Source organism: Rhopalosiphum maidis, chromosome 4 (assembly GCF_003676215.2).
Source record: "Rhopalosiphum maidis isolate BTI-1 chromosome 4, ASM367621v3, whole genome shotgun sequence".
In the NCBI taxonomy this organism is placed as follows: Eukaryota; Metazoa; Arthropoda; class Insecta; order Hemiptera; family Aphididae; genus Rhopalosiphum; species Rhopalosiphum maidis.
Genome location: NC_040880.1, coordinates 6,085,142 through 6,108,965, shown reverse-complemented (window position 1 = coordinate 6,108,965; position 23,824 = coordinate 6,085,142). Strand labels below are relative to the sequence as shown.

At 30.6% G+C, this 23,824-nt stretch overlaps 1 protein-coding gene across 2 annotated transcripts in view; it reads right to left on the bottom strand.

Moving 5' to 3' along the window:
* LOC113548786 overlaps window positions 1–23,824 on the bottom strand; it is a 139,268-nt gene that overhangs the window by 63,066 nt on the left and 52,378 nt on the right. For both annotated transcript variants that reach the window (XM_026949853.1, XM_026949852.1), the window contains exon 3: window positions 18,145–18,286. In XM_026949853.1, coding sequence (XP_026805654.1) covers window positions 18,145–18,286 — 142 coding nt within the window. The remainder of the gene's footprint in view (window positions 1–18,144; window positions 18,287–23,824) is intronic.

Genomic DNA, 23,824 nt, shown 5'->3' with positions numbered 1-23,824 from the left:
AACTGACTATACCAATAATTTTTATTATTCCCGGGGGCTTTAACGGAAGCCGCTACAAACATTTGGCCCTCTGCAGTAGGAACACATATATAATAATATACAACAATATTATATTCACGTTCAAATCGATAAGCATATAAAAACATTTATATATTTAACTTTTACGGTTTTTTTCTTGTTGATATCAACCGTTTGTAAAAAATAAAAGTCCATTTAATTCTGCATTTTTTTTTTCAATCGACAATATCGTAAATCAGTAAGGTGGTCGACCGGTTTAAAATAAAAACAGTGTACACACGTGTACGCGTCTCCACTACCACTCCTATATAAATACGTAACTCGTATTAGTACACCGGTATAATACAGCGACAAACCTGGTATCGTTTTTATCCAAGAGTCGCATTCAATGCATATATATTTATAAAACCCACCACGGTCCGACGTAAAACGCTGGACAGTTTCCAACGGCGACCGATGGCCTGCAATGGCGGCAAGGTTAATTTATCACCATTTACACACACGCGCTCACACAAAGTGTATCCATTCCACCGATCGATCGGAAAAAGCTTTAGAGCTGACGAAAGCTTTCTCCGTACATATGTGTATATATATATATATATATATATATATACACATATATAGTGAAATATATCTACACCGATTACGACGACTATGTACCCCGCCCAGCGCACAATGGGTACTAGCAACGTGATAGCGGCCACGGAGAAATGCGATGAGGGCGGATGAACGATTCTCGACTATTTCTGTTTGACGTTATGTGTTGCGTATATATACGACTACGGTACCACGGCAAGAGTGGGGGAGGGGTGGGAGAACGATGAGTCGGGAAACACAGTATGGCAAAATAGGATGATATAAGACTGCGGGACGGAGAGAATATAGGCGTAGGAATACCCGACAGTGGTTTTTACCAGAGGTCTCAATCCCGAAACGTAAAGACAAATGATAGACAGTTACGGACGACAACGTCGTCTTTCCAAAGTTCGAAACAAACTGAGAAGAAAAAAATACACGAATAAAAATGGCTGTTGGGTCATTCTTATTCCGTGACATAGCATCCACCCATCTGGAAAGGGTAAGCAAAAAATACTCCTCTAAAATCCATTATTTGCGGTACTCTGCAGGATATTTTTTATCGGTGTTCGATGTATTCGAGTCGAAAGCCCACCGGGGTGGATGACTTTGTATCCACCTGTTGTGGGATGATTCGTGTATACCTCTTCAAACTTTTCCGACAAACTTAAACACTTGACAACCAAATACATTATAAGTCACAAGAAAATGAAATCAAATAAATGACTGCGGGCTACAGAAAATAAAAAATATATATTATGTGCTCACAAATGTATATAAGTGCAAGCAAAGCAACATATAAATGTTCAACAACTATTAATAGGAATTAAAAAAATAAAATAGATTGGCATTTAAATTATAATATATTTTGTAGGTCAATATGACAACAAAGAAATGTTCAGTAGAATGAGTAGGACCAATACTTCAAAGTTTATATTATAATAAACTTATATAATACGAGCGACTTAATATTTATATTTTGTACAATAATGTATTTTATTTAAATGTAATGTAGTATGTACACACAAGAGTTGTATTTTATTTGTTATTACAATTTAGAACAATACTATATGCATATATAGATTACAATGATATTTTTTTTTTTTATTATTTTGGCTATTTATTTTTCAGGTTTTTAAGATAAATTTAAAATTAGTGTCATATGTAGTAGCTAAACAATAATATAGTATCCTCCAAGAATCAGTAGTTTTTCTCTATATTTTTGTATTTAAAACAAAATGAATATATATATATATAATTGTACTGAAAACAAGCTCATTGAAAAATTTAAGTAATTACTGTTTTTATTTATTCATATTTAAAGAAGTATATTTCACACGTTTTGTTTTACACACAACAAAATGAAAATTTCAGTTAGCTAAACATTTTCTTATTAATTTAACTTCTCAGTTATAACATTCAATGTCTAAAAGTCAAGACTCTTGGGAAATTAAGTTACATTTTCAGAAAATAAAAGCTTACAAAATTGAAATTTTATAATAATAATTTTCAGAAATTCAAGATTAAAAATGAATAGTACAGTATAGAATATTCTATGTTTGTAACAGGGCTTTGATTGACAGAAACACCACACATTTTTAATATAATAAATATTGCAAATTAATATATTTTAAGTATCAAACAGCTTTTTTTGGGGTAGATCTTTGTTACTATTTTAGTTTCACGTGATAATACATTATACTAAATTATTAAGTTAATATTGGGAAGGCAAAAAAAAAAACACATTGCCAGTATAACTGTATCCACTGTTCTCAAAGAATAATAGGTACCTTTATGAATTCTTCAAACATATATTTATAAATAATCATATTGGTAAAGGCAAACATGAGTTTTCTGTATGATATGTAAACCATATTTTTACATTTTTGGCTTTAACCTTCTTTATAATAACATATTTTTAACCGCTATCCCCAAACGTATCTAATTAATTTAATGGACATTTCCCCTCTTAAACTCCTCCCATTCCATTCTTGTATATTATCCTTGAAACGTATAATATACATATTATACTATATATACACTTATGTACGCATAAAACACTAGGGACAAACACAATAATGATATTGCGCGGCTGTACAAACACATAATATTAGGGTTAGGGGACAAATGCGATATTTTTGATATTAATATTGTCGACCCGGACAGGAACAGTGTACGCGTGGCTCCTATATTTTTATTTTTTCCCCCAACTATTATTTTTTTTTACCGTTATATATAACGTTTCGTGCCAGGCAGCATTTCCCAGTGTATTAAACGGGGAAAACCTACACGGGTTATCATTACTGAATTCAGAAGAACATCACGCGAGAAGAGACAAATGGAGTGGTACTCCCGGGACCATTCCCACGTTTAATCACTAGGAATAATAATGAAGTAAACACGAATACTAGCTAGTAAGGCGCACGGAATGCCCAAGATTTATGACGGCTATGTTCGCTAAAACGTACTGTAGAAAATGGTAAGCGTGGTTCAACAAAACCACAAGATCGAGTTTTGGATATTGGGTAACAAATATCAAACATTATCAAAACTATGTCTAATAATTAAATCACAGTGACTTACTTGAAAAACAAAATATACAAATAAATAAAATTAATTATATAAATAATGTTGCACAGGCAGTTAAATTATAATTTAAATATATATGGTATACAGTATACATAAATGTATGTTGTATAGGATATTGTATTGTAGGATAAAATTAATTAATGATACATTTGTTAGAAATTATTAATAAAATTGTTCAGTGGCAGACAATGTTGAATAATATATAATTTATTAACATTTATTAATAAGAATTATAATTTAAACAGTAAGCTAGATTATACGTTATTATATTGGTTTTTATGATTATTTTACACTAAAAGCTCAATTTTTCAACAAAATTGATTTATTTTTTTTTAATTATATATAAACTTTACATAATATGTTAATAGTGTAATAAAATTAAAGAAAATCAGTGAGTAATTGTGGCATACTAACAACCACAAATTGTCTATATAAGATATATACATTACTTATAAATCATATAAAGCAAAAACCAAAGTTATAAGGGACAATTGTGGTATATTTTTTTGTATTATAAATTCCTAAACATATAGTTTATACTACCTGGAAATCTGATGCAAGCTATTCATTTTACAGACTTTTTATCCGACACATTTTGTAACCAAACATTTATATAAAGTCCATATATATATATTATACAGTTATGCTTATGACTGGTGTATAATATAGTAAAGTAGAATTAACGGTGAACCGGGCTTTGGCCAGTCGTAAATCTTAGCGACACCTCTGCCCCAGACCCTTCGGACAAATTATTAGACTTACTTTTCTCGAGATAGGGATAAACCTTTACCTTTAATTTGCATTCGGACACCATCGTGCCTATGGCATCGTATTTCTCCCTAATTCGGATTATCACGTTCCCCAGGAGCGAGATTTATGGCCACGGTTTCAAAATGTAATGAAAAAATTGTACTTACATATGCTTTAGTTTTAGAATAAAATTATATTTATGTTTAAAAAAAATACGATTTCATTCTACGAGTACATGTATACCACTTAATATATTTGTGGAATAGGGAATGAATACTTTTTAACAAATAACCTTTATTAATATTGGTTTAAAAAATACAAAAATATAATTTAAATAATACGCAAATAATAGTATTTTAATAGTTTTATTTAACTTGTAAATAGTATATGAGTATATATTATAATATAAATAATTAATAAATTATTATTATTTTAAGTATATAAACATAATTTTATGTTTATTCCATGGCTCTAGGTAAATTTAAATTTTTAAATACAATTAAAAATAAAAAGTTCAAAATCCATTAAATCTAAAGTAGTTAACATCATTAATTATCTATTGATGTCATTTTCTTATCATGCTTTCTTCTACTTTGTTTGTATCAAAATATACCAGCTCAACTCAAAGGGTTATCTCACAAGCAAAATGTTGAGGGTATGGCCAGCTGAAGAATCGATTGCTAATGCATGGGGTCACGTATTTCTAAGTGTCGCGTGTTTATTGACCCGGCAGTTTGGGAAAGCCCCAAAAAGCCGAAGTCCCAGCATCTTTACTTATTCACAATATCCCAGGGACACAAGATAAATATTTCAAAGTTCCGTTTTGTCAATCCCTATTCACCACTCTACTACCACCCTATTTGCCGCCACCATCCTTCCTCAATGTTAAGTCGCAATGCATATTCCTAAACCTTAATATAACTTTTACAAGATTAAACGTTAGGGTTGTGGTGACAAATCGGGCATGTCTTTAACATTTGGTGCCACAAACTTTCAAACCAGTAATGATCCTGCATCAATTCAAAATGTTTATATGTATATATATATATATATGAGTTTAAAAGACGGGTTATTGGTACGCGTGTGATTAGAAGGGGGATCTTGAGATTAATCGGGCCCGATTATTCCTCAATCCATCAGGGCATCGTATGGGGTAACATCTGATGATGATGATTTAGTTTTCAAATACAACACATGTTGTTTGCTCCCTATATACTTTTTGCGTATCACCATGCATTTCCGTTGAAAATTATTAATAATACTAAATAATTGAAATGTTAACGTGCAGTACTTCAAATAATATTATATTCTCACAATAATAATATCTGTTATTAATTAATTTAAGTTATAACAATATTTATCTTTATACCTTAAAACAGCACAATTAATTTAAAATTTATATACGTTGTAGTTGCTTTATTAATAATGGAATCTTTTGCTACGAAAGTAAATATTCTTTATTTGATTCAAATTCTAGTATAATGTGTATAATGTAAAACGATATAATAAAATAAATTGATACAATAAAACATCAAAAAGAATTAACGATTATAAAATAATTTAAGAAACATTCGAAAATCAAATTCACTAAATATTAATAGAATTAAGTGGAATGTGGAAAACTGACTCATGAAAGCATGCAAAATAGAGAGTCGCAGACAGAGAAAGAATACTGGAATACAGAACTGAACCACAAGCGTTTTAGTTTAACCCCGGGGCACTGTGTCTGTCGGCTCACGCGTTATCGTTTGACTTTACCGCGTAATTCCGTTTGTGAACTCCAAACGCGCGCACACCGAGAAACTCGATAAGCTCCTTTTGTAGCTTATCGAGTTCTAACGATTTACCGCCACCCCGTTGTATAGCGAGCGGAGGTTACGTCGCTTTGCGTATCTGGAGAGCACCAGATTACTATTCAAGCAGATGCGAATTGTGGAAATCGCAGACAGGAGGTGAACAAATATTCGTCATTTAAATAATCCTCGGATTTTCCATACGGAAGTAACACATTTAAAGATTAAGCTACTAATATCGGCTTATTAACACTAATTTGGATTACAACAAAATTTAGTAAAATAAGTATGATAAATAAATAAATTATTTGTTTCAAAAAATACGCATGACTTCCTAATATATATATATATATATATATATATATATATATATATATATATATATATATAATATGTTATTATTTATGAATCTCGGTTATCAATAATTTACATAGATTTATGTTAATACTATAATTTTATAAAACATCAATAAGTATAGTAGAATAATTTATTGATACTTACCAGTATATAATACAAGCTATTTGGTATTTTATTAAATTAAATCAAGTACCAATCATTTTAATAAATGTTTAAAAAAGTTCCCAAATAACAACTTATTAATTTACATGTGTGAGTGTAAGCGTTTTCAATCCGTTGAAAGGAACAACGGATCCTTTGTTTGGAAAATGGGATAACAAAACCGTTTCGGTAGCCTCAAGTGGAAGTAATTGTGGTTGAACAGATTTCCCGGGGGGATGAAGAAGAGGAGGGAAAAGATGAAGCTTAAACAAAAGACAAGAGAGAGGCATGATGAGTTTACCCAGGGGATCCTGCGCCTTTTTAACGGTATGACGTACTAGAGTAACTCTGGTTCCTCTTCAATGACTATACGACTGTACGATGGCCACTCAAGGGAGCATATGGTATTAGTAGTATAAAAAATAAATCAAACATCGATTTTTCAAAAAAAAAAAAAAAAAAAACTATACATTTAAAATCTAGGTATCTATATATACGTATAAAAGAATGAATCAACTAAAACAAATCAAAACCATTGAAGTTTGCGTGTGAAAATTTAGCACAAAAAATAAATGGTAAAATTGTTGAGGCATTAACAATAGAAATTTATTGCAGTCTTTTCTAACACATTTCGTTCTGGTTGGTATAGACGAAGAGTTTCAGAAAGTTTTCCACTCTCTCGTAGACAGCTCACAACTTCTGCCATAAAAGAAAATGATTTCAGAATTTCGATACTCACAGAAAAAAAAAACCCCCATCAGCCTTTGGAATGTTTATAATTCTTTTGTATAAGACCAATAATAATTTATGCTCATAAACATACACAGTAGAAACCACAAAAGAAAACTCAAAAATTCTTTCACTCCCCTTTATATTAGATTAAAAAAAAAAAACTTTCAGCATCCCTTTCAACTTGACAAGATAAAGCCCTTAAAAATAACCAAATACAGCTTTTGAACCTTTACCTGAGCAGTATAAATATATTAAAAAAATAACAAATCATTAACTAAACAAAAAAAATCACGCCGGGAACACAGCAATTGAATACAGTTTTCAACGTCCATTCGAAAACGGGAAGGTTGACGTATAATAAGAGTCAAACAATAATGAGAGCTATGCGGAAAGTACAGGTCATACAGTAGCTACACACACAATAGGAAAAGTTAAAGGCAAAATGGTACAAAACGTACGGTGACATTAAAAGACCATTCACGTGTGCACCGGACAGCGGGGAATAACGCGTCTGCAGAGCCTCGCCTCGGGTTTCTCGTTTCCCTCGAGGGCACAGATATATATAACAATTTTATTTCTATACGGGAAATCGTTAAAACCCTCCCCACGACCATTATCGGTTCCGCATATTATACACTACAGTAACAACATAGAGCACACAGTACATATGCTCGATGACGCGGTTTATAAGATAAAACTAATGTACTCGCATCATATATAATTTCGTATGCCGATTGTAAATGAACCCAAAACACATTGTAACTATGACTATACCTAGCTATGTACAATATACTTGCATGCGTTTTAGGAAATAACAAACGATATCATATTTCCTTCTGTAATAATATTATACATTGGCTTAACATAAATAATACGCATAATATATAGACATTTATGTTATATATTATATTATATTATTTTAATGGTTATTGATATTACTGAATTTTGTACGATTTTAGTATAAATTATTATACAGACAGGTCCCTATATTTTTGAAGCTCATTAACAATATTCGTGTACGATGGATTTAGCTCTAATAACTATTATAATGTTTAGTTTACCAGATTATATTACTGATCATTGCAGCTTTAGTATAGACACCGACATTTGTTTTATAGAAAATATAAAATTAAATTTTAATTGTTTTAAATATCGTTAGGTATTTAATTACGATTGTATAGTATACTAAATAGTGGCAAATAATACGTTTATATACTATATACATATAGCTTTGTAACATGTACACTGTACACGTTATAAAAATAAGTATAATAATTAACATTGTTTTCGTAATAATAAAGGAACGTTAAAAAAAATATATGGTAATATTTAAATACTGCAAGTGATATTAACTAGTTATATCGAGAGTGATGTTTAGGAGAAAAGCGATGAATTATATGTAGTACATTCATTATTATTGAATGTTCGTTCCCGTCAACGTGCACGCGAATACTTAAGTAGTATTCCCTTCCTACTGTCAAGTATACAAGACTACATCAAATAATCCTATATATATATATGATATAATGGCTCATGTTTGGTTAATAGTTTAGCTATAAATCGCAGGTCTAAGCACATTGACAGATTTATGGCATTCTAGTTTCATACAAGGTTCTTACCCCTGAGTTATTGTTAGATACTGGTTCAGATGCTCTCCTCTCTCGATATAATAGCTTGAGACCTATCTATTTCCAAATACCACTAATACTTATCATTATTACTATGGAAACATATTTTAGGTAAACAGGAAACTACATACGCTGTCCATCAAAATCCCTGGCATTTTTTGCTTAAACGAGTTTAGTATAAAATAATGTATATTTATGCAATATTATTACCTACCCTAAAATAGATTTAATGTCTAGAGCCACCAAGAAACATCTAAGCTATAAGTGCTGAGCAATAAGAACACGCGCGTGTTGCTCGAATAGACTTAGCTAGGCCAGTGATATAAATTGCCGGAAGCTGCCATCCAGTAATAAATAGGAACGTATTAATTAAAAATAACCGAGAAACTAAAATCGGAAGGGCGAAACTACCACAAAAGAAGAGCGTTTAATCAGCTTAATGCAACGGACACTTTTCAACCAGACACAGACTCATCGTTTTCCAAAAATATACAGTTATATATTACCATTTTATTCAATAGTAAAGGTTGTTCTTTACATAACCTATGGTGCATTGGTTTTGAACAAAACTGATTAGGTATACAGGGAAAATCATTTCACATACATACATGATTGCAATAGAATTACAATAAATCATAGACATTTACATAAGTATTTGTATATCTTTATATATACATTTTTAATAAATCAGTTATAAAATATTATTTTATGAAATGCATATTCATTATATTATCTAAAAGTTTTAATAGAAACTATTTTAATATAACCAAAACAAGTGAATTGTGTATTTTAGAATACAAAATATTTAACACACGAGTGAAAATCTGTGGAATTGTTTGGACAATCACTAATAGTTTTCAATCGAGGTTTTTTGAATGAAAAAAAAATATTCTTGCTAATAGTTTGTATTTCAAAGTACCTATATTCGTATATTCGTGAGTGAACACAAATAATTACGTACATATAGAAGCTATAAAACCATATATTTTTCTATTTAATTGATTTAATTTATCTATATAAATGTTTAAATTTTTTTTTTTTTAATAAAAACTCATCGATGTGCTTTGTTCATCTCCGTATCTATTCATATACACACACTGCAGTTATCTGCCGGTCGACCACTTCACTAATCACGCAAAGCGTACGGGACCCGAAACGGTTTCACGCCATCGGAATGCTAGCCATGTTTACTTGCTGAATTAGTCGTAGACCTACGCTCATGTTTCACCCGTTGTTATGACGGCGCGACATCCACAATGTCTGTTCATTTGATATTCCATACGGCATACCGAATATCGGCACCTTTCGGACGTCGGCGGATTAATTAGCCGCATGCCACGTGTCGAGAATACATAGAATTTCACACAGAATGCACCACGCGCAGCACAGACTCTGGGGGAATTATTGTTATTATATATACACGCACACATCCGCACACAATAATATATATATATATATATATATATATATATGTATGCATACATAGAAACACGAGGCAACGATATGATACAGTAGGAGTGGCGGTGGTTTTGTGCCAGACGCGTGATCGTCTTTCTCGTCACCACCACCGTCGCCACAGTTTCCGTAACGATTCGACACCGGATACTGCGATGAATATTAAATCGCGACATTAATATTTCAGTCGGTAGGTGGGTGGTGTACCTAATTCGAACAGTGGCCTATACCCGGTCTATAAAGTCTCACCGAAGACCAAGGTAACAACGGGGGTTATTATCTTGTGAAACTACGCTATTTGTATGGGCGTTTCGCGAAAGCCCGGTAGCACATTTGTAGAGTATACGGACGAACAAAACTAGTACAACTTACGAGTACACTACAACTTCGAATCCGTCCAAAATTTCTCGCATCATCAAGTGTTCCGACTGCATTTCAAAACTTTTTATTGTTCTCGAAAAGGGACTCTGAGATGATAATCACTGCAGTTGCTCTCGAACTTTATACAGTTTGAGAATAATTGACATTTCGCCCAACGACATATATTTCGTTGTGTTTAAATGTACTGTACATAAATAAACAATGTAATCGGTAAACGACGAATAATCGTTTTAAGCGATAAATTTCAGGCTGTTAAATTGTGTCACATAATGGATGATTAGTAGCGCGTTCCAGTTGTAATAAATGCGAAGATAATTAACCGTTATAAATATAACGATCTTAAGTATTTAAATTAAAGCGGTTTTTTTTTTTTTTTGTAAAGTAAATGTAATATTATTTTATTGAGTTTTAGCAGAATATCTATTGTTTAATCGAGGTTTTTTAAACAATTGATCAACAGTGAAACCATTAAATTAATTGCGAGACTTATTTGAACTGCAGTTGAATATCACATTCATTCCGTTCCTTGCGTGGCATTATACATTTTTTTTAATTACTCTTAAAATGTTCATAAGATAGAAATAGTCACGTATTATTTGACTGCGTATTCACCAGCTTCGAAATTGCTAGTGTGTTTTTAGCATATTTCAACTAAGACTGTTTCACTAACTATGGTTAGGAATTTTAAAACCTATTTTGTTTTATGCAGTAGATCGATTTTTTAAACCATGCAAAATAATGATGAAAAATACTACCTGGCATCCCGGAATAATTGATAAAAAAAAATAAAAATTTGTTAAGCACTATTACACATTTTGGTTATACCGAGTTTTCCTCCACTAATTGCTAATTTAATAAAAATAGATTTCATGATTTTATGCACGGTGAATCGTGAAAATTGCCATTAAATTGACGGAAATAATATGTGATCGACGTTTATTAACTAAGTGGGTACATAAAAAAAAACCTTTAAAAGATCTTATGCAAATTTCATTTTGTTAACTCATTATAGTATCTATTTCAAAAGTAGTCATTTAACTATAGTTATGTTATGTGATACAGCTATTTATTCACATATTTTCAATATATAGGTGCTTATAGATGGAATTATTTTATTTAAACATAAAAATAGGTTAAGTTATAATGTGGCATAATTTAAAATATTTTTGAAACTATTTTTACAAAAATAAAACTATAAGAAATAAATTATAAAATATTTAATTTCAACTCAAATATTTTTATATTACCTATTATATTAACTGTACTTAAAATGTATATAAATTATATATCTTGTCGACATATTTATGTTAAGATATATATTACCAAAATAACATGTTAATATTAACATTAGAACAATATAATGCCTTGGCAATGGGAAGTTTATCATAAAAGGTTGTCTTGACAACGGGGTTCCAGTAAATTTATAATGAGCATCGTTACTGATTACAAATTTACACAACTCAGGATTAAAGGAATAACACTTTCCTTCCCTATACATTAAAGTACAAGGTAAAAGATAGGTAAAGAAAAAATTCCAAATGTTGAGGTTGGGAAGGAGTTGAACCATTAGAGCGGGGGATGTTTTTAGTGGTATATACAACTCAGATCAGCTCGAATATTAAATTCCTATGTAGGGAGTAAGGAATTCTTGGATTAACTAAGGGAAGTATAAGGAGATGGTAAGTTTGGCAAGCTCTTTTGACGAAAGATGGCTTAAACATCAGTTTATTCATCGTACACTCACTCTATCGACCGGCACACAACGTATAATTCATTTCCACCTGCCATGAAACTGTAGAGGATTTACCTGTACGTGTATTATAAATTAAAACTTTTTAATTTTATTTCGATGTACTATATTAATTTGGTAGTTAAAATATAATAAATAATATTAGCTGGCAACTAAATTATTAAAAATGTATAAATGTAGCTTTTAATCCTCAAATATTAAAAACAAATCAATGAATTTAACTAATACTTAAATTAACAGTATTCTACTACTCCGTAATTTATAAATATCATGTTTTTTATGTATATATAATTAAAATATTAGAATATTTCTATATTATTCGTCAGTGAAACTTTAAACCTAAGTGTAATAAAAAAAAAGTTGTTTGGAACTAGTTCAGAAAAGTTTATAATTTAAATCTATATCAAAGCCACCTGTTTCTTGAAAGATGGTAATAAAAGAAAAATAAACACTATATATTATAAATGGATTCAAATGGTTATTTTATTAATGTAACATTAATCACCTAAATGCTCGGAGCTCTTGATATATTTATATTCTAATAAGATAAGCAATATATCATTTTTAAGATCTTAGAATTTTGTTACTTTTAAGAAAATAATATTTTTTATAATTTATATTAATAAATGTAAAAACAATTTAAGTACATACATATATTTAATTTTATATTAATTTTTTAAACCATATTTATAGTAAAATTGATCTGATTAAAAAGATTATTATAGTATAATAATAGAATTAAGATGTTATAACAATAAATTTCAGAGTCAAGAAAATGAATTCTGAAAACAGAAAAATTTAATGTTCAAATTTCATACATATGTATTAAAAATTTAAAAGTTTCACTTCAGTGATTCTATATAAGTCAATAAAGTATATCTCTAAAAGGAGAAACATATAAAATAGACATAGTCATATTTGAAACATCGAATATGTATTTCAATTTGCAGCCAGAAAAAGGATCTCATTTTACCGACTACCTCTCTTTTTTCTCACATAGCAATAACATTGGCTACCGTGTGCAAATGAACTTACGAAGGAACCTTTGAAGTTTTTTTCACCTCAGAAATGACCTTCCATTAATGGCATTTCTGTGCACGCGTAAGCTTTAACATGTTTTTTTTTTTTTTGGTCAAAGGGTGTATTACTTCACGAATAGTGGTAAAGAGGGTTTAATAACCTTCAGAATACATTCGGCCGCTGACAGTCAGATCCACGTGCATGCAGAACCAAAAGAAATAGCGTTGTTTTTTTTTTAAAAAAGGTTTCTGAAGCGATATACTATCACCCCTCGTAGACATGGTTTACTCTAGCAATGGTTAACTATTTTTCTTTATATGATCTACTAGTCAAAATATTTTGACTTCAGTTCTTAAAAAAATTATGGGTAGTATAAATTTTATTTTGTTTTTAAATTAAATTAAAAGTACACAAATATATTTAAATAAAATGTTTATTTAACATAACCCATTAGTAAAATGTTATTTTGATTATATGTTAAAACAAAGCAAAATTAATAAATAAATTAAATATTAATCCGCAATACACAAAATCGTTTTTTTAATTACCTGTTTAAAAATTTCACTTATTATATATTTTATTTAATTAAACTAGTATACCTAAATTCAACTAAATTTTTTTTTTAAATATTACTATACATATACGTGTCTAAAAATTAAACAATGAAATGCCGTTGGTTTAAATTATAGGTAGGCTCATACTTAATTGTCGTATAAATTAATTTAAAATAAAAGTGATTTTTGTTGTTATTTATTTAACTCTTGATTTTAAATCCAATCGTTTGTATCAGATAACGAAGGAAATGAATAACCTATAGACAGTGGATACACAATAACAATCCAAATTCAATAAAGACAACGATTGTTGAATTCACAATACGTTTTTGAATAGACGGGACCAGCTGGTTTAAAGTACTTATATGAAACATATTGTCAATTTGACACATGTCTTAGCATATATACATGCATTGTATTAGTATACTTTATAAATGAAACAAATAATATCAATGGAAACTATAATCAAAGACAGTTTTCTAAGAACTAAAAATGTCGCTACGGACTTTTATATGGTGATTTTTTTTTTTTTTTAAATAAAATGATGCAATGACAAAACGAAGGATAATGCTAAAGGGTAAACAACTCAAGAATCGATGATTTTTTCAAATAAGTGTACTAAATTTTACTAAAATGCAAGTATCGCGTATGAAAATGGCTAAACGTATATACGCACGTCTAAGTGACCTTTCGATAAGAAAATGTACTATAATAATATAAAAATAGGACAGAAGTTCTTATGTTTGTAAATATATTTAAAATTCTCAACACATATGATTGTAAAATAAATTACATTTTTACTTTAAATCATTTAAAAGTCTTCAATTATTACTGATATTACCACGAACGACTGATATAAGCAATTATATTTGATTAAATTATTTATAGTGGAGAATTTTAAAACCATTAATTTGTTTATTCATCAGAAATTATATTTTACAGACATTAATATTTTGTTAAAACAATTTAATTGTTAAATACTCAATCATTTATAGTTACTTTTAAGTTAATTTATTTAGTTTATCAACGATTGTTTTGTTTTTTGTATGCATAATAAACATTAATATTTAAAAGTCAATCAAATAGATAATTATTTTGTAATTAACTAACCAATACGTTTATTTTATAATTTTTATATCTATTAAAAATTTTGGTTAACGATTTGGTTATTGTTTTGTATTATGTATTCGGGTTGTGATTAATATTAAACTCACAATTCACTTAAGTAGATAACTAAATAAAAACGCCACTAGTAGATACACATTTATATTAAATTATTTATATCATAACGTAATCTAGTTAAATTAAAATAGCATAGGTACACTAAAAAAAATTAAATAAGATTAGTATTTGATTATATGATAGTAATTTTTATCCTAATGAATGAAAATACATAAATTACATTTCATAAACACTAAAATCATCAATTTCATTTCATAATTATTTTAAAATCATTACATGTACATACATGTAGGTAAATACGAGTTTAATTAAAATGGTTTAAATGCAATGTTGTTTCTTATAGTTATTTAAAATTAACACTATAGTTAAATATTAGATAAATTATCATAAAAAACAGCTTATCAAGTGGAATAAAGAGCAATATTTTAAAATTATTGCCAAATCGAGATTCATAGAGTAGAGTAAACTAACTCGTAGATTAGTTTAGTCGATTTGAGATATAGTCTTTATCATAAAAATAAAATCACAAAAATTTCACCTATAGCCTATGTAAACGAGAACAATTTATAAAAATTTATATAAGTACCTAATCTAATAATAAATTATTTAAACATTTATACTTAGATCAGTAAAAATAGTTTTTGCAAATACAAACTCAAAATTTTATTTGTATACGTATCCTTATAAACTGTACTGATGATAATATGAAACAAAACAAATCGTCATTTAATAAAATACAATAAAGTACCCGGAACAGACTATTGTATATGCTAATATGATGTGATGGTTCAGAAAACAATGTATAAACAGTAATGGTATTTGCGTGCATTTCATTTTACTCTTACAGGATTTCTATAACTGTCTTTATTTTTACTCGTTAAAAGAGCATTTTAAATATATCTAAGTGCCTCCAGTATGATTTGTATACATATTTTATCCAGTCAAATAGTACATAAGTTTAAATTGTATAGAAAATTAATAAAATAAAAAAAATACCGTCACCTTTGTCATTATTCTGTTTTAAACATTACCAAGACTTCCGCCTATTGAGGGTTTCCCGTCGACAAGGTATAGTAGAAACAAATGTGTGGAAAAAAAATTACACCACGCTTTTGTCACAGGTTCTATTCCCAAATGTAATATTATTCGAGTAGTGTTAGAGGAACCCCGACCAACACAAAGAGGTTTTCACCGTATGACGATGGCGTCAACTATATATATATATATATATATGTATGTGTGTGTGTGTGTGTGTGTGTGTGTATGATTATATGACTACCGAATACTGCTGCAGTATAATATACATTATAAAAGAGGGGAAAACGTCAGAGGAGTGCGCTAATAATAAAATTATAATAATTAACCAGTCGCGAGACGGTGAGACGACAATATTGTCCCAAAAAGCGATGATGGGGGGGGGAGTAACATGTAATAAATATGACGTGTTTGGTTCACCAACAGCATATCATAATATAGTTAGGCATAGCCACCCAAAACAAAAAGATGTGGATCGAGCGCAATTCTGAACGCTTGGCGTTTATATTATAATATGTATTATATTTTATATAAATATTAAAACTCAACATTACGACCTCGAAACAATAGTTTTACCGTCCACTTTTATTCGACCTGTCATGTGCACTGCCCCATTTCCCACTCGCCGCCACGGGTCACTTTTGTTCTCGTCACTCGTTTTCCCTCGGCCACCCATTAATTTATTCCAATTGTGCGAGTCGTTGGTTTTTATTTTTTCCTACGTAGGTTTATAGGTATACACTATACACGTTACACATACGCGTACACTGCACTGAATAATGTAAAACAACATGCGGACGATATGATGATTAATAGCCAGGTTAGCCACCACTGAGCAGTGCACCAACGGCAATATACATGAGTATAATGTACATAATATATGTATATAAATAAACAGATATATATAAATATGAATATCTGTGTATTTATACCTATATGTGTACGTGGGTCGGTAGTGAAATACCGGTCAGCTGCGCTATCGATGGCGGTAGTCATGATAAGGAGGTGAGGAGGCAGAGGAAGATGATGAATTTTGGAGACCTGATGATGTATAAAGGAAATAGGATCCGCTCGGCCTGGAGTCCCTCGAGCCATATTTTTCTCTACAAAACTTAGATAAATATTATGAGTTCCGTACATTTCATTTGTATTGGCTCAAAAATAATAAACGTTGGGTTCTCAAAATATGAAAATCTAATTCAACAATCTCTCTCTTGTATTCGAATATGATAAAATATAAATACATTTCAAACGTTTAATAAATTCTCACAATATTTATAAAATTTAAACGTTTTACATAAATGTTACATAACGTACACATGTAGATCATTTAAGTTTTAATTAACTATAATAAAACCTGTAAATCGTGTGTTTATTTTTATTTTTGTATATAAATAAATTTAGTGAATTATTCTTTTAGTCGTACCTACTTCTGCATAAAAATTCGAGAAACTCAACATTCATGATCGTTTTACAATAATAACATATGAAGAATAAAATTCGTTTGGGTCAAGGATTCCAATAAGTTGATATGCAAATTTGTTTAACAATTCAGTTTAAAATGATCGAAAAACTTCGTGATTTGCGAAACTAATAAAAACTAAATCAAATCAAATCTCCAAAAACATTTTTTTATTTAAAAATATGTAGGAGGTAGGTAACTTAATACATGTAATGCCATTTTATTCAAATTATTTAAAAAAATTTATAATTTAACTACCTATAATAATTTATGTGTTCTATTATGAAAAATTGATACTTGATAGTTTTATTACGAGTAAAATATACCTACAATTTACATTTCTTGAGTTAATGGACATTTTAAACTAATTTATGGACGTATATATTTTACCCTATTCACTGAATCCGTTTCCAAAATGGGTTTTCTCTTCTGTTATATGCATTTTGTACATTAACACGGGCAAATAAAACGTTGTTAAATGACGATGGTTGGCGATAACATCTGTGTAATGGACAGAATGACAAACCACACGATCGATAAATCCCTATCTCTCAAATCGCCTACAATTGTGCCAACGGTTCACAATGTTGCCCCATCGCACAAGCTATAGGTGTGCACTTTGTTACCGTGTTTAAATGTCAACTTATATAATAGTATAAAACAACCTTACAGTTACAGGTGTCAATCTCACTCAATGTTAATAGCAAATACAACGTTATACCTGTCTTCGATTAGAAACTTGTCGCTGACGTTTTGCACGCACTCTCCTTTGGTCATGATGGTGGTCGTATTTATATTGATGTAGTGGTTCACACCAGACTGAAACCATCGACCAGACCATTGGGCAGGAAACTCACATTGGCCTGCAAACGGAAACGTACAGTTGATAAATATGTTTAGAATATTTAGTTATTGAATATACATATTATAATATCAAATGGACAAGATCGGTTCTTTCGGATTGACTACATACGAAATAAATCGCTTTATAAATTTTTGTTAACATTTAAAACTCGAGCAACTGTTATTATGTTTTAATATTCAATCAGTACTCAACTTTTAACTGCTTTACACGAAGTATCGATGATTTCATGTTTCCAAAACATGAATCGTTTGATATTTTTAAATACCTATAATTGTAATTATTTTAACTCGTGTAGACCACTATTTATTCAATAGTAGTCTACACTAAGTTTAAAATTATTACATCTACTTACATTTTTACACTTTTAGTGGATAATACAAGATGATGTTATTCATTTTTTTTTCAAAATGTTACAAAATTATTACGTGTTTAAGATACATGTAGAAACAATTTTAATAATAAAAAGCTAATTTTGATCTATTAACTGTCGGTAAATGACAGTCCCACTTCTATATTATAAAACAAATTCAATACAATTATAATAATTTGAATTACGTCTACTATTATATACATATTATTTAAAATCATAAAAATTTATCCTAATTACAATATATCCAATTAACTATAGTTAGAATTATAAATTAGATTGGGCTTAATAAGAATATTTTATAGCAATAATTTTAATAATCTCTTTAAGTCTAGACAGATAAAAATTAAACTAATGGAAAAAACAATTATAGCTGTTTATTTTACTTTTGTGTTTATTTATTTTGAATAAGTGATTCAATATTTGTTTCCGTTTCATGTCGCTCCTTTATTATAGCATGAACTAACTGACAGTATGTTTTTCTATAAACATATTGAGAAGCATATGAAATATAATTGTACCACTTTTCAACGGCTTTATTTGTTTATGGAAGGTCATACAATATAATTATATACGTGTACACTGTACACTGTATAGGTATTATAGGTAAATAAGCTTTTATTTACTTAAAATATTTTGTATTCATATTTTACAAATCTTTTTTAAATTTATAAAACTCGAGTTTGTATAGCTGAACCCATCCAAGTCAAAAAATCAAAATAGTCCGCTGGAGCGCACTCATGATAATAATCATATATAATTCTATATACTCACTGATTGAAAATTATAAGCTATTGTATTTGTATTTTGGTAAGTTATAATTATACAGACACGATATGCGTATGAATTCACGCGCAAAATATTCCTCAACTGTATTGGTTAATTATGTTTTGAATTACGAGTCCGTACACGCGGCGCACAGGACGACGAAACTATAGAGTTTCTACCTATATATTATGTTATATATAGAAAGAAAGAGACGCGCAAGTATGTGTTTCGGCATAGGTTTTTCCACTACCCCTCGTTTACTGTTATTACTGCAGGGGTATACGCGTATTTTCTTGATACACGTACCGACCTATATATGTATAAAATATAATCCTAAGGATTAAAAACTCATACGCACGATGGTAAAACGCACACACGTTTGCACGTGCCATAGCCGAGCAGTGGAAAAAAAATTCCCCCACACTTGTGTACATTATATATAACCTCATGTATATACTCTCACACTATACCACATATATTATATAGGTATACGATAGGTACCTATCGTCGTACTATACGCATACGTTGTATGTGTTTGTGTGCGCGTGTGTGATGAATAATATTATTTAGTTTTATATAATATACATGTGTGTATACGATGGTGGGAGTATATATACTGTTAATAAACACGGGAGCCAGAGGCAGTTGCAGCAGGGTTGTGCGAGGGGGTGGTCGGCGGTATAGAGGGCGGCTTGCGCACACACGTATGATGGTGTATATATACCCGGTTTTAATACTCGACCGAAAGCGCATTCCTATTAAACTTTAAGCTTTTCGGGTCCAACTTTGTGTATGCATTCGTGTGTATAATACACAAAACACTACGCGTTTATAAACATACATATAAGCCACTAGAAGAAGCAGAAGCTCGCAACGGGCGCCATCGTCGCCGTCGTCGTCGTAGTAGTAGTAGTAGTAGTAGTAGTAGTAGTAGTAGTAGTAGTAGTCGTTATAGGGTGAGACGAGATTTGGACCCGGGATAGAGACCACGGTGTTAACGGCGACGGGAAAGAGGGCGAACGTCGCCGACCAAAGACAGAACGCCTGAGCGCCGAAGGTGGCGGTATGTATGTGTGTGTGTGCAATTGGTGTGTGGGTGGGTTTGGGTGTGGGTGAACGGTTGGGTTTGGGGAGGGGGCGACACCACCGATATTAATTTCTATACGCCCGCCAACCGGGCTGTCAAGAGGAGTGATGGAGATCAATATTGCAGAGTTATAAATAATACCAGACGAAACTTAACCTCCCAAACCCCTCCTCCTATATCGTCACCGAAAACCTCGATCGTCTTGTCGTTTTCACACTTTAATATATATATATATAATATACACGCAAAAGTTAACCTGCAGGCAAATCTCCTACAAATATATATATATACACACACACACACATACACACATGTTATATTATTATAAATAAATATATACGTAACGTGCAATAAACGTGAACATTATCACCCCGCATATTATACCATCAACACCGCCGCCAAGACGAGCACTCAACGGGTAATGAATGCATAATACGTCAACCGTGCAACGCGTCAGGTATTTTATTTTAATGTGATTGTTTTCATATTTTTTTTTCCCCAAATGAAATATATATTCACGACTAATAATAACAATAATTATAATATCGTCTGCCTAATTATAATAAAATTAATTAAGGAGAATAGATAAAAACAGTGTAATATATTCGTCCAAGCATAAAGGAGGCAAGAGATACCGAACCATTTCTTTTTGATTTCGAGGATGCGTATTTCTAAAAATATTAACAGAATTTGGGTAGTTCCTTTGATGAAAAAAAAATATAATAAATATAATAATATATCGAGGTTGTTGGTCCATAATTCGATGTGGTGAACATACCTACAACGTCCCATGTGTAGTTTTTTTTTTTAAATTATAGCTTTGGTTTTATCACAAAATAATAATAGTCAAATTAAAAAATATACATTTTTATTTGGTAAAGATATAAATCATAATTTAATACAATTTCAGAGGAAACCTTTACTATGATACTATATATTACAATGAAAATATAAATCAAAATGTATTGTTATATTTTAGTTGTTTTAGTTATTTCGGATAAATTTTATTTGAACCGGAAGTTGATAAAGAAATAAGTGGACAAAATTATTAAGTTTTTAGAAACGAGATATTCAAAGTGAAAGGTTGGAGGGGGAAGGTTGATAATTGGATTTTTAAAATTGATACAGAATATAATATTATTGTCGACTAAAACTCGACTAAAACTCGACTAGAACCGAAGTCATCCACGCATGACGAAGACATTTCCTATTGGGCGATGAGCGACGTATCTAGGAAAGACGAGTCTGCAGTTAAATAACCAACGTCAATTATTAAAATTATAATACATTGGTATATATACCTCTGTACAATGTATATAGTATTCCGGCGTACCACGTACGAGCATATTATCATAATACATAATATGGTCGTCGCGGCGGTTAGAAACGTTATGACATTTCAATAGAATTTAAAAACACTAACATTTTACCCTTTCATAAGTGTAATGATTAATCGAATGCAATGACTCACGCATTGAACACTACAAACGAATCTTCTCAGTCTCCGCTATCAATATACACCGAACACCCACACACATATACGTAATGTATACACATATGTACATATTATATATATTTATAATAAAGTATATATTTATGAGATTAATCAACAATTTATTAGATATAATATTATGAAATTATTATTTATTTATTTATTTATTTTTATTACTACATCAGAACACAGAAATTACAGAAACCCGATAACAGTATAACTGATATATGCAGAATATAATGTATAATATAATATCGTATGCAAAATTGTAGTATAATTTAATTCTAGGAAAATAATACAGTTCTATATTGTTTGTGTTTAAATATTAAAACACAAAACATCGTACAATACTATAATGTTTATCAGACTCGACATTGCAAGTAGTATATATTCTTGTGACAGCTGATGAGTTGATTTATACGTATTAACCCTGCAGTATACTCTACACGCACGAATGGGGAAGTCTATAATAGCACTACACGTTTTACACTTCGAAAACACTGTCCGAAAGTATGAAGCACAGTAATTGATTTTTTAATCGAAACAGACATGTTTCTGCATAACGCCATAACGCGGTAGTACGATAGACAGGATTTCGCGATTATGATGACGTTTCAGCCGTCCGACATGGACCACAGCGGTTATGTTTATTGTTTATATATATTATATTAAATTATATATACCTGTTTATGTGTGTGTGTGTGTGTGTGTGTGTACGCAACAGTCACACCTACTCTCGACCTGTCGAACATCAGCTGTCGAACTTCATAACGATATATATATATATGCATTTTATACGGACCCGAACATATCATCGCCGTCATCTGTCCGGTTTCCCACGGGGGCAAATATTTGCTCGCCGATTTCCAAAAGGGATCACGACCCTAGACCGAATCCCCCCTCGGAGTCTTTACCCCACACTGCTCGTCGTTACTGTTGTCGTCGCAGGTCGACGATTTAAAACAAACAATGGGCAAACCACGCCGTTGTTCCCGCTATATTATATATACATATATTTGCGCGATTATAATGCCAGTCGTATGACGGTAAGCAATAAGCATACATACATTATATAAAATATATAGGTATATAAACGGTGGTATCGTGGGATATACCGTGGTTCGTGTTCTCTGCAACACAAAGCTCTTCAAAAACAATGCTAATTGAAAATTGGCTGTATATGTGTATATATATATAATATACATACAGTGTATAGCCACCCTTTTCTTTCGTACCGTGACCTAACACACGCCAGTATATATACCGGACGACGGCATAATAATAATACTAAAATACTGTGTGCAATGTGCATGGATGTCTGGCGGCTGCTACGAGAACCCGATGACGACTAGTATAATAACGCCCATATAGAAGTACCTCAAGTTATTAGTTATTGCAACTATAATCGCGTTCAGAAGCCGTCGATTAATATATTTTACGACTTGCCACGGGAGACGGGGGAAAAATTCGCTCTACGCTCCATAGCTGAAGCTGTATTATATATACTATAATATTATGGTATAATATATTTAACATTAGCTATGAAAACGAAAGAGAAAAAAAGAAAATGAAAAATGCAGTAACGGGGTAAAATGCGGTTAATTCAAATTAATAGCTCACAACGATTGTTGTTTTGTAATCAACATTAGAACAACAAACATTTAAAATAAAAGACTGTTGATTTGTATTTGCGCATATTATCTGTAAATCTTTTCGTTTTCTTTTAGACATACTTAACCTGCTATTATACCGCAATCAATCTATCATTCGCAGATGTCGTTATAATTATTATATTTCTTCATAATAACGTACGTATATGTAT